Here is a 13,194-nt window from a genome sequence, read left to right on the forward strand (position 1 = left end):
CTTCCCCAGGATTCGCCCAGCTGCACAGCTGGCGAGCTAGAGAACTGAGCACGACTCTCCACGTCAGCCTGACAGAATGTCCACACAACGCTCAGGTGGTCGCTGGGCAGTAAGGCCACGGGGACCCGGAGAGGGGCCAGGCTTTGCAGTCTTGCCCCTGTCTGGTGTGAGGGCCTGAGCCTCAGGGCAGCCCCCTGAGCGCGTAGGGCGAGCAGAGTTGCAGGCATGGTCACGGGATGTCAAAGCTCAACGGGTGGGTACTCTCCCGCGGAGCCCATGACACGGGCCTGGCCAGGACAGGCTCTAGTTCTGGGACTTTCCAGGAGAAACAGCTGGAGTTTATGGCTTCCTGAGAGGAACAATACCCAAAGGAAGGGAACAAGGGGACCCCAGCCACAGACGGCACATCCTGTCCTGGGCTCACAACAGGCTTGCAAATAAACAGAAGTCACTGTCCCAAATTAAACCTGCTTCCCCTCCACGGCAAACTCTCAGCTGCAGGCCCCTGGGCTGAGCAGACCTTCTCAGAATGGCCCAACTGCTTGCTCTCGGGAGCTAAGATGCCAATTCCACCTTGGCTACGAGATCCAAACCCTAGTCATGGGGGAGGAGGGGCTGCGAGGCTGCCCTGGCTCCCTGGGAGGCAGGTTCTAGTCCCCAAGTGGGTGTCAGTTTGCAGAACTGTCTGCATCGGAATCTCTGCGTCCCAGGGCTGAAGCAGCATCTGGGACCCTGACCCCTGGCAGGTGTGAAGGCAGGACAGGCTTGGTTGCAGATGGGCAGGGCCCTGATGTCAGAGCAGAAATGGCTTCGGGCCAGCCCAAGCCCGGATCAGTCCCCACTGTGGGGAGCCAGGAGGCGAGGCCTGGAGAGGGTTAGGGTCCTCCCTCCACCCAGATCTTGGCTGAGCAGTTACTGGCCCGCTGACCCCACTGAGCCTGGGTCTCCAGCCCCTCTGCCTCAGTTTACACAATGGGAAAGAACACCCACAGTCCTCCCTTTCCCCTTGCCCCACCCCACTCAGCAGCAGCCTGGGTGGCCCGGGCAGAGCCTCCACAGGCCTGGGTTGAATCCATCGTTTCAAAGGACAATCCCCTGCATCCCCTGTCTCCCGTCACCTCCCATCAGCCCAGGCCCAGAGAAGAACATCACTGACAAACGCTGGAATGAGGCAGGGACACAGGCTTTATTGGATGACGACTGTCATTGATTGGCCAGTAGATCACAGACCTGCAGTTCCAACAAGCCACGACTAGAGCATCAGTATCTGAAGAAACACAAACCTCCATCGAGTGTCTAGAGAATACCAGGCCACGGAAGAGGCCGGTCCCCAGGCACTGAGTCCCCACCAGTGTGGCAGGCCAGGACCCCAGCCAGAGGACCAGCCCCATGGCCACCCTGCCCTGTTGCACCCTCTGCCCTGTTATCCAAAGCTGGCAGATGTAGAGGAGACGGCAGGGAAAGACCCCAAAGGAGACTCGGCCCCTCACCTTGCCTCCTGAGGCCCCCTCTGCCGTCAGGATGGGGTGCAGGGCCCGGGCCTGGGTAGCAGGCAGCGGCTATGAAGCCTGGCTAGGGCAGAGGAGGAGGAACTCAGCTCTCTGCCCTAGAACCACCTGTTCCCTCTCACTCTGGCACAGACGGAGGGGAGGGCAGGGGCCCGTGCAGGACTAGGAGCTGGTAGGGGACATGGTAAGATGCAGGACAGAGCAGACAGGTCCTGGCACAGGGTAGGAGCTGGGGGGACTAGACGCTGACAGTTGCAAAAACCCAGTGTCAACCGGGGCCCCCAGGATTGGCTCTTGGTGCCCCCATTGGAAAAGGGTTTGAGGTCCCAGTCTCAGCCCCTCCAAGGCCTCTGCCAGGTAAGACGGGGCCAAAGAACAACAGTGGTTGCATTTCCTTTAAAACCAGCTCTAACATGAAGGATATCTCCAGACATCCTGACATTCTTTGCTCCATTAAACATCAGTCGTCTGCAGAGAATTCCCTGAGCACTTCATGGTGTCCAGACCTGCGTGCCAGGAGGGCTCTGGGAGTCGGGAGACGTCTAAGGCACTGGCCCTGCCTGGCACTCGCTCCTGCTCCCTGGGAAAGGTGACTCTGCCGCTGAAAGGCCACAGATCAGGTCCAGACCCTGAGGACAGTGAGGGCCTCTGAGCATAAACCCCAGAGCATCATGCCCCCGGGTGGGAGGCGGTGGCAGCTGGAAGCCCAGCCCACGCCCCAGGCCGAGCTGTGGGGCGCAATGACCCACTTGCTGAGAGCTGCCGTGGTGGATGCTCTGTGCCCTGAGGCCCGAGTAGGCAATGGCTGGCCCGGCCTTTCCTGGGAAAGGAAAAGGCAGGGCCTTCCATACCCCAGAGAGGCAGAGCTGGGCCTGACTTCTCCTCTCAGGGCTGGTAACCAGAGGAGGCTCAGGACAGGCTCGTGTCAGAGCACCCAAGACGGACGGGCCCTCCCTGCTCAATACCTGGCTTGGGGGAGACCCACCCAGCACCTGCAGAGACTCTGGGGAGGTCTGGCATGGGCACTCCTCAGCCCAGGCCAGCCAGGCCCCCTCCTGTGCTGGGGCTGGCAGAGTCAGAGGGCACAAAGATTCCTGGCCCATGTGACACCTCCCTGGGGCCCCCACCTATCCTTGGGGCTGGGCTCCTGGTTGGCAAGGCACCCCCACACTTGCTCTCCTCCATAGCCACAGGGACTGAGGTAACCGGGGCTCGAATTCCTAAGATGACCTCCACTCTTTGCAGCCTGCAGGGGGTTCCACAGCCCAGGAGAAAAGGGAAAAACGCAGTCGTGGGTCCTGTGACCCAGGGTTCCACCCTGCCTCCCTTGGCAGTGGAGGTCCTGGCCCCACAGGGCCCCATGTCCCTCCTGCCCACCCACCCATGCCTCCACAGGGGGCCTGCTGGGCCAGAGCCAGCACTCGGGGCGGGTCAGAAGAGGCTGGGGGCGGCCTGGGCAGGTGTGTCATGGTCCCGGATGTACTGCAAGATGTCCATCTCGTCCATGGCTTGGATCTGCTGCTGCGGTTTCTGCTGCCCAGCCCCCGCTTCAGATGGGCCCGCTTTGGGGGGAACAGCTGGTTTTCTGGGTAGCACTGGCTTAGCTGCCACTGGTGGCTTGGGCTTAGGCTGTGGCTTGGGTTTGGGCTCAGCCCCCAGGTTCAGAATCTGGTCCAAGTCCTCTTCAACTCTAGGGAACCAAAGAGAGGAGCCCTGAGCACAGCCCTTCCCCACAAAAGGAACAAGACCTCCCCCCCTCCAAGGCCTCTCTTACCCTGGCCTGTCCACCGTCCTGTCCCAGAGACCCCAAAGGCCAAGGCTCTCCTGTCCTCCAATGCCACAGCACAGTGGGGGCACAGCCCCTCGCAGCTCCTGAGAGCCACTCTCTAGGCGACCCCACTCTAAACACGCTGCCTTCTTCAGGGCTTTCCCTCCAACCCCTCTAGAAAGAACTGCCAGCCACTGTGTCCAGAGCCCCCCTCTGCCCGAGCACTTCAGACAGATTATCACTTTTCCTCCCGCCCTCCCTCTTAGACACGTTATCTTATTTCATCCTCAGAACACCCTCCGGGAGGCACAGCTGTTTCCCACCTAGCAGATGGGGAAGCTGGAGTCTCCGGACACCAAGTGGCCCTGAGAGGACAGTACGTGGCCGTGACTGAGTCAGAAGGAACCAGGATGTCGCCGTCAGAAGCTGAGCCCTCATCCGAACCAAGTTTGAGGGAAGAATAAACAGGATGGGCTCGGGGTGGCCCTCCCTGCTTCCTGGGTCTACCTGCAATACAGCACTGACCCCAAAGAGGGAGGGTTCAGAGTCTGCTGGGCACAAAAGTGAATGAAAGGTGTCCTTCCCTTCCAGACCCAGAGGGACCAGACCAAGCCAGGCCTTCCTGGAGACAGAGGCCACCTTGGGGTCAAGGCGATTTTGGGGGGCCTCACCCATGGACTGGCTGCTCCTGGTGACCTCAGCCCAGATGTGCCCTGGCTCCTTCCAGTGCTAGCCCTTCCTCGACTGCCCTGGGGCAGGTGCTGGCTCCCCCCGAGTCCTCCACTGGAGGCTGAGGGTGCCCGGGGAAAGCTCAAAGGGACTGAATTATCCTCAAATAGGGGCCCTTGGAAACATAAGCAGCAGCTAAAAGCTCATGTCAGATTTCGGGATTATCCTGCTTGGCAAAGCAGTGACTCTTTGGAACTAATCAGCAGCTGGGTTTGCTCCGAGGTGGGAGGTGCGTGTGGGTGGCCAGCCCCGGGGAAGGCAGTGCAGCAGCTCTCAGGGCGTAGGTAGCTGCACAGGCACCTCCTTTCCAAGCACCCTCTCTCCGTTTGGGCTCCCTGAGTCGAGGCTAGGAAGGGGTCTCACCAGCGCGGGGTCCAGCTCCCCTCTCGTCCAGCCCCAGCTGGTTGAGGGGAGCCAGCAGGGGCACAGGAGCCCCGCAGACCCCACCCTACTGCCCGGCCCCTCAGAGCACAGAACCCAGCTGAAGACCCAAACCGGAGGCCCGGCCATGGGGTGCGCACAGCCGGAGATGGAGACTTCCAGACTCCAAACCCTGCTTGGTGTACAGCCTCATGCTGCCTCGGACAGCTGAGGCCAGAGACGGGCTGAACGGAGGGTGGAAAGATGAATGAATGAATGAACGGCCTCCATTACTACAAGGAAGCCCGATGACTGCCTGGTCGCAGGGCAGACACAAAGCACAAAGTGTAGTTCCTGCCCTCAGGAAGCTAATCCTGTCCCTCAGACGTCTGCCGAAGGGAAGGCCTCCGCCCCCCACCTGTGAGGGGACGACGCAGCCCTCACACTCTAGGCAGCGACCCCCAGAGTGCTCTGTGCGATGCTGAGCGGCAGCACACAGGGAAGGGCCTGGGACCAGTAAGAACGAGAAGTGCTGCGTGGCGTCTGCCCGCACCGCAGGCCTGCCGACGCGGGATTTCCCTGGCTCCTCTGGCGCAGAGGCCCTTTGAAGGACGCCTGTAACCCGCCCTGTACCAGGTTCTGCGGAACGTGGGGTGGGAGGTAATGGATTTAGGACAAACTAGGCCAGAAAGGCCCCAGGAGAGGTGACCCCACGGGACACACGGGCTCCTACATGTGCTTGGTCTGGGCCTGCCACTCCCCGGGCTGACTCTAGTGCTCTGCAGCCCCGTGCCTTGGTTTCCCCACTAATGAAATAACAATAACCCTGGTTTCCTCTCAGCCTGCTGGGATGTCAGGAGAGAGGCCGCAGGACGCGAGTGAGCAGATGCCAGGGGCCTCGGGGAGATGTAAACACAAGAAGCCGTCACGGTGACTCAGGCTTGGCGGGCACCCGGAGGGCCGACAGCCCGAGGCCGCTAACGAGGGGTGCGGATGACAGCCTCCAGGGACCGCACGCATCAGTGCTGCACAAACGGTTCCTGGAAAGAGGCAGCTTGGTGTCCGTGAATCACAGAGCACAGCCCTGTGTGCCGGGGTGAGGAGGAGACGGGGAAAGGCACAACGCCAAGCTCGAGGGACCGTGGCTGGCGGAGCAGAGGCCCAGGGAGAGCCAGGGCCGGGGTGGGCAGGCAGATAGCACAGCCAAGTGCTCAGAGAGTCCCCGATGGAGTGGCGACCTCTCCCACGCTCCATTTTCTGTAAAATGGAGAAAATAGCACCTACCTTAGGGGGCTGCTGTGAGGATTAAATGAGACGGCGTGCAAGCGGGCTAGCTAAGTGGCACGCAGCAAGCGCTCGGAAATAGGAGCTGTCGCTTGTGCACGGTCCGTGTGACGGATGGGGCCTCGGGCCCCTCCCTTCCGTAAAGCCTGACGACTGGACCTGCTGGAGACTGGCCGGCGCCCAGGACACCTGCGCCTGCTCCCCGCAGGCTGCTCGCTACCAAGAGGCAGTTTCACTTGTTCCCAAACCCAACTGTGCCAGTCATACCTGCTCTGTTGATTATATAATTTAATCATTCCTTACATAAACTGCTCAAGTACAAGCATGAAAACGGCTGGTTGTGCACATAAGTGCTCTCTTTCTGGAACAGCTGAGCTGCCCTGGGCTGCCGGTCTCCCCCGAGCCCCTCACCACCCCCGGCCAGCTCGCACCCACAGGCCCTGCCTCTGACCCAGGGTGGGTTCCTCCCCTCCGAGGGAATCGCCGCCACACGGGGTGGGCCCCTGGCCCCGTCCAGGCCACTCTCAGGGCCAGGGAAGTGCTGCTGGGGACAGGCGGTACCTGAACAGCTCCTCGGAGGTGTCCCTGCGGCCCGAGCTGGAGGTGGGCCCTCCACTCTCACGGGGGGCTGGCAGCAGCAGCAAGGAGTCTCCCAGGGGGACGGCGCCACCAAGGTCAGGATCGTCAAACAGCTTCAGGGCTGCAGGAAAGGAGGCAGCAGGTGGTCAGAGGACTCCTGGCCTGCTCAGCTGCCTGGGGTGCGGGTGGGGAAGGCCTGGCCCAGCCTCCCGCACACCCAGACAAGCAGAGAACCAGAGCAGCGGGAGCAGGTAGGGGCAGGAGGAAGGCAAGAGGACAGGAGCTCACTGATGGCCTAGGTCAGGAGGGGTCTGTCGCAGCCTCACCCTCCCAGCACCTGGGCCAGTCAGCTGACGGCCTCCCTCAGTTTCACGTCCTCGTGGGCTTCCCACTGCCTTTAGGAGGTCTCAGCTGCTTGTGTTTGCTGCACCGGGCTCCTGAGGTCCCGGCCAGCTGGATCTCCTAGCTCGCTCCCCGTGGCTGCCCCATCCTTCAACAAGCACTTACTGAGCGCTGTCCACCGGACAGGGCCACACTGTGCTGGGACACAGTGGCGAGCAGACACTGCTCTGGCCACAGCCACCGCCCTCAGGGAGCCTGGGTCTCCTCCCCACAGGCTCTGCTGGCTGAACTGTGCAAGGCTGCCTTTGAGGACACAGATGGTGGCCTCTGTTTCTGAGATGGATACATTTCTGGAGCTGGCCTGGCAAACTCCAGCTGACCTTCCAGGATCCAAATCAAGTGCAGCCAACGACCCCACCCAGGGTCTTCCCACGAGTCCACAGGAGCCGCCGCTTCTGCTCAGCCCCGCCACAGACTTAGGCTACTCTGAGGCCCTGCAGACGGGGATTCCTCAGCACGTCCTTGGGCCTGGCCCTGGGAGTTGCTCAACAAGTGTTGGCTGAATTAGTGGGTAGCAGCAACTCCCCCCAGGGAGGACCTGGGCAGGCGTGAGGGAAGGTCGGACCCAGGCACGGAGGAGAAGTCCCAAGGCTCCCAAGTGTCCCGTTGCCGCCTCTGCACAGGGCCCTCCAGGGCGGTCTATGCAGACGACACAAACTCCCTTGCTAGCATCTAAGCTACAGAGACGCATGCAGCCCAAGGCAGGCCAGCACCCACTTCCCGCCCAACGGTGCCTGGAGGGCCCAGGACCCACATCTGGCCACAGATACAAGGAAGGCACTTCTCAAAACAAGGAACGCCATCCTCCTTTTCTGTGGGATGTTCAGAATAAACACACAGCCAGAGAATGTTCCAGACTGTGGGGACCAAGCATGGGGCTGGATTTCTCCTGCAGAAAACCTCTGTAACCTGAGTCTGTATCACGCTTAAGCAGGATAAGGGGAAGACGTGTGCCCTATTCACACACGGTGGGTCCAAAGCCCACTCGGTGACATAGGTTGGCCGCCAAGAGGACACCAGGAACAGGGGGCTCACACCCTGAGGCCCCACTTACGGTCTGTGGGAGGCGCATCCTGTGCAGGGCCCTGCGGGGAGAGCTTCCTGTCTGGGCCAAAGAGCCTCTCATCAGGGTCCACCTCCTCGTCGAAGATGGTGAGCCGCGGAGAGGGCCTGGGCTTCACGGCCACTTTAGGCTGTGGCTTGGGCTTCTTGGAGCTGAGGAATCACAGACAAAATACAAGGTGAAGACCCACACAGGGCTGGGCCCTGCCGGAAGCCTGCTGGAGCCAGAGAAGGGCCAGAGAAGACCAGGCCAGGAGGGGCCTCAGGAAGGCCTGAAGTGGCCCGCCATGGCAGTCCACGTGGGTGCACCACCCGAAGTTGTTCTAGAAACTCTAACAGCCTGACACCAGGTAAAGGGAAGAACAGGTCTCTCTCCCCCGGGGAAGAAACCAGGCCAGCGGAGGGAGCTGAGAGGAGGCAGCTTTCCCAGTGACCCCGCCATGGGGCAGTGAGACCCCCACCACTGCAGGTGGCCGTGCTCCGTGCCTGGGAAATGATGCCTGACAGGAGGAGCAGGTGGTCGCCTGGCCTAGTTGCTGGCTGCCAGACAACCCCAGCCCCTCAGGCCCACTCAGGCCTCGGGGCTGCTGTGTAGCACAGGCCCAAGACCGTGCTCAGGGTGGAGGCGGCCGCCTGGGCCGGCACTTGGGGGAAGGCCCAGAGAAGCGCGCTCCACAGCCACTCGGACACGAGGGACGCAGTCTGAGGCCACACGCCTCAGGGCTGGGGCCTTGGTGAGTGTCCTTTTGTTTGCCTTGAATGGCGTAACCAGCACAGTTCTAGCACATACTTCAGGGTCATGGAGCAGCTCCCTCCTGGGGGAAGCCCCTCGGGGACTCAGCCCCACTGGGCTCTGCCACCCCAGATCCAGCCACCCTGGCTTGCTGACTGGCAGAGGAGGTCCTGCTCGGGGCCAGACCCTGCTGTGGGGAACTGGGCGGGGGCACGAGGGAAGGTTCTGGGTCATGGGATACTTTATTTTTCAGTCCAGGAGGTGGCTACAAAGCGGGCGTGTAAATAGTCACGGAGCTGAATGCTCATGATCTGTGCACGTCACTGTAAGCAACGCCACCGACAAATAAATAAACTGGGTTTTATGTTAACAAGTTGACCCAATCCCTACTGCTGATGCCTACGTTAGCCATTTTAGAGTTCCTGCGAATTACAAGAATACGCTCTTTACGGGAAACCGGAATTCCATGAGCCAGTCTGCCTGGCGGGCAGTTCCACTGGACTGAGGTCACCATCTGAGTGCAAGACTACGTGGCAAAACTGCTCCAAGAGGCTGGCCAGGGCCTACGCAAGGCTACAGATTAACCAGTGGGGGATAAAAATAGCAGGGTGGCCTTGGTGCTGGAGGTGCAGGGCCCTCCACGGTCACCATGGAGGAGCTGCGATGGGGAGGAGAGGAGCTATGACAGCCGCTGGGAAGGCACCCTGCTGGGAGGCCGCAGGTCGGAGCACCCCTCCGAGCTCAGAGCCCAGTCCTGGTGGGAGATCTCCGCATGGCCCATTCGCAGGATGAGGAAACAGTGGTTCAGGAAAGCTGAGTGTCTGCCCAAGGCCACTCAGGGAGGGCAGGCAGGCTGGGACTGGAACGAGGGTGGTCACACTTATGATCCTATCCTCTTGCCCCCTACAAGTGTCCCACAAGCCAGGTGATATGGGATGTCGCAGGGACACCAGGATCGATCCTGTTGTTCTCTGGGAGCAGGAATGTGGCCTGTGCCAAAGGTGTGATGGTTGGCAGAGACACAGCTGCAGGGACGATGCCAGGAAGGCCCATCTGCTCGGCCCCTGTACCCTCCCCACCCTAGCATAGGCCGCCAGGGACATGCCTCTGTTCTGTACGACCTGCAGGCCCTGCCTGGGGCGCTGGGGTGAGGCAGAGGGAGCCCAGGCTCCCCATCCTGACAGCAAGTGCTTTCCAGAACCTTAGCCTCTGCTCCCTCAGCCTCCCCTCACACCTGGAGGAGTCAGGGCTCTACTGCTTTTCCTCGGACGTCTTCCCCTCACTCTCACTGAACAAGCAGAGCCTGCCTGGCTCTCACAACCCCTTAAAGTGGGCACCGGGCAGGCCATGGCCCTTGGGGCAGGCTCACAAACCCGAGGAAGCTGTGTTTGCTCCCCTGTGGAAGTCAGGATCAGTCAGGGGTGGGAGCCACTGTTTTGCCCCGGTGCCTCCTTTCCCTTGGCCCTTGCTCCCAGATCCAGCAGGGACCGCAGTAGGGAAGGGCACAGAACTGCCCCCTACCCAGCTACAGTGCCCAGGGAGGGCAGGCTGAGGCCGCTCTGCAGCCCCTGCCAGCAGCATCACACCACATCGCCACTGCCCTGTGCAGGAACAAGCTCCTGGGACCAAACTCGCGTCCCACTCAGCCTACAGGCCCCATGGGATGGAGCTGGGGGCGAGAGGCTTCCCACTGACCAGAAACCACAGGAAGCACAGAAAGAGACTTGTCTGCAGAACAAAGGAAGAGAGCACAAACATGGTGAAGTCTCTGGAGTAGCCACCCAGGATTCCAACGATGCCCATCTTCCACCCACATCTGGTCCTGACAGCACAGATTAGCCCTGGCTTCCCTTCCATGTGGGTTTTCCTCCCCAGTTGGGGAGGAAATCAGTATCTGGAGGCCACTCAGTGAGGCAGGGTCTGCACTCTGTCCCACCCTGCTGGGCCATCCTCTCTGTCTCCCCAGCTCTCCAGACCCATCTCGAGGGGAGACAAGGAACAAGGAGAAACATGGAGCTTTGGCATCTAAAAGCCCCAGAGTCCTGTCCTGGTTGGCTCTAAAAGTTTAGGCTCTGGGGATTTAGCAGTGTGCCTGATCCTGAGCAGACGCTCGATAAATACTGGATGAAAGGACAGATGGACGGGTGGGTGGGTGGAGGAGGGCGTGAAGGATGGACAGATGGACAAACAGGTAGACAGGCAGGCAGGGTGACAGCACATGTCTAATTCAGACTTATGTTTACCTATCCCCCAGGGAGGGGGGAAAGGCAGTGAAGACAGATAGGTTCCAGCCCCGATCTCAGACAGGGCCCTGCACTTGGAAAGCGCCTCCAGGTCACCACTCCTCCTCCAGAGATCTCCAGCTGACTGCACTGGTCTGTCTGCCAGCGTCTCAGCCTTCCGTGAGCAACGCACCCGCCCATTCCCTCGTGAGCCCCTTCTATGACCAGTGCGCGCTGGGCACCTCCCACCTGCAAGAGCCTGCGCTGAGGACGAGGGCACCGAGATGAGTGAGACCCGACACTGTCCTCAGAAGCTCATGGACAAGCCAGGTAAAGACACGGAAACAGATCACTGCCACCAACGGGCACCAACTGCCCAGGACCCGAGCGCACGTACGTTCCACTCGGTCATAGTGGAGCACAGATTTAGGAGCCATCCCAGCCCCTGGGCTCCAGGAGGGCTTCCTGGAGGTGTTGTGAAGGTGGGCAGTGACCTCGCTGGACTCAGGGCAGAAGGGCGTTACAGGCAGAGGACCTGCCAGTCACTCTGTGAGTCTCAGGGCGGGGGCATGGGGTGGTGACTCAGGCATAGCTGGAACCCGTAAGCCTCTGAGGGACCCATCCGGATTTCGGCATGGGCAGCACCCTGAGGGGACGGGGTGAGAGCCAGGTGCTCTGTGGAAGCTCTGCTCAGGGGCCACAGGAGAAAGACCCCTGGACCAGGGAGCAGTGGCGGCATGAGGGGGAAGAAGGGCCAGGGATGGCTGCAGACACAAACGTGCTTATGAAAAGGGATCAGCTTGCAGAAGGGAACTGTCTAGGATGGCCAGACCTCTGACCTCAGCGACAGGGTCAGCAGTTCCATGTCAGGTGAGTCACTCAGTCACTTCCAGGGCCAACCCCTCAGGGCTACCTGCCAACCCCTCAGCCCTCCCTCCTCCTCCACTCCTTCTACATTCCGGCAACAGTGCCCACCTGTCCGCACCCACCTGGCTGTCTGGGGTCCTGGCCGGCTCTGCGGTACCTGCCCACCAGCCCACCCTTTGCACTGACAGGAGCCCCTCACCGGCGTGATGCCGAATGCCCTCTTCTCCCTTCATCGAAAGCAAGGCCAGTAACAATTAGACTCTTGTCACCAGAGATGGAGCAACAGGGGTATCAAACAGAGAGGTTGGGAGGGCAGTGAGAGGGACGGCGACTCCCAGCTTCCCACTGAGCAGGGGCTCGTCTGAACCTGTGCGGGTCCTGAGTCCCAGCACAGGTTGCATGGGGCGGGTGGGGGGTTCCAGGATGGGTGCAGGCACGTGTGTGTCGTGTGCACATGTGTGCACGAGCAGACACCAGCTTTCCTGCTGTGTGCGCCTGACAGAAGACAGACGCGCAGACCAGGCCACGCTCTGCAGGCGGCGGCGGCGCATGGGGTGAGAGGCGGCAGCTGCCACGGCTGACAGCTCCGAGCTCTGACAGGCTGAGACGCGGCCCTGCTCCCGTGGCTCAGGCGGTTCTGGTGACAGTGATCGACACATGAGAGCACCCGCCCTTCTGGCCACCCAGGGGGCCTGTGGCACCACTCCCAGATGTGCCCACCCATGTAGCAGACCACCATGGGCACCAACCGCCCGGGGCCCGAGGGCGCGTGCGTTGCGGAGGCTTCTCCCAGACACGGCCGCTCCGCTAGGTCTGAACAGGAGCCAGCAGATCCTTCCACAGCGAGACACAGGACAACAAGACTGTCACCATCAAAGCCAGGGTGACGCTTAACCAGATGTGGAAATCAACCTCCTTCCCGACGATGCGATTTTCCTGCTTTAAAATAAAGCACTTTTCATATTTTAATTTTAAATCCAACTATTTGGGTTTTTTAAAGAGAAAATTCTCAGAGTGCCAATAAGTGAACCTCTGAGACGTGTTCCAGGCGGGTGTTACCTGCAGCGGGCTTCCCAGGAGAAGCGATCGCAGGAGCGAACCGCCAGAGGACAGGCAGTCACCTGGTCCAGGCCAGCCTCGCGGGGCGGGTGGGGGCTTCCCGGAATTGCTGGACGGAAGGACGAGCAGGGTCTCCACAGCCGAGCCCCGAGGCGGAGATGAGAGCCCTGGGAGGTGCCCGCGTGGGCGGAGCTTGGCGCACGGAGAGTGTCCGACTGCAGGGCACCGGGCACATGGCCCTGGGGGAGTCGGGCCCCTCCCGCAGGGCCTGGGGAGGTTCTGTCCTTTGCTGAGGGAGGCGCCACAGAGGGATGCGGGACTTGACTAGAATCTGGGCCATTCCTTTAACTTCTCGGGTGTGTTTCCTTCTCTGGTAGACGGGAAGGAGGCAAGAGCATGGAAGTGCACTGGAAGCTGCACGGTGGAGCCCGTATGCAGGTGGGTGCGGGACGGTGACAGGGGCCTAGGGTCCCGGGAACCGCTTGATGGTGTCCAGGCTCATCTGTGTTTCCACCCCGCAGACTTTGCTGTTTGCCTTAAAAAGTAAGCGGGGCCAGTCTTGGTGGGAGCTGCTATGGAGACCATTTGCTGTGGCCCCCATGGCCATGGTCCAAGGGTCTC

At 61.0% G+C, this 13,194-nt stretch overlaps 1 protein-coding gene across 3 annotated transcripts in view; it reads right to left on the reverse strand.

The window, feature by feature from the left end:
* Positions 1-1,167: 1,167 nt before the first annotated feature.
* Positions 1,168-13,194, reverse strand: part of HS1BP3 (HCLS1 binding protein 3) — a 31,177-nt gene continuing 19,150 nt past the window's right edge. For all 3 annotated transcript variants that reach the window (XM_012787712.3, XM_076000575.1, XM_012787713.3), the window contains 3 exons: positions 7,685-7,845; positions 6,211-6,349; positions 1,168-3,198 (listed from right to left, as the gene is read on the reverse strand). In XM_012787712.3, coding sequence (XP_012643166.2) covers positions 2,940-3,198; positions 6,211-6,349; positions 7,685-7,845 — 559 coding nt within the window. In that variant the 3' untranslated portion in view covers positions 1,168-2,939. The remainder of the gene's footprint in view (positions 3,199-6,210; positions 6,350-7,684; positions 7,846-13,194) is intronic.

This window comes from Microcebus murinus, chromosome 3 (assembly GCF_040939455.1).
Source record: "Microcebus murinus isolate Inina chromosome 3, M.murinus_Inina_mat1.0, whole genome shotgun sequence".
NCBI lineage: Eukaryota > Metazoa > Chordata > Mammalia > Primates > Cheirogaleidae > Microcebus > Microcebus murinus.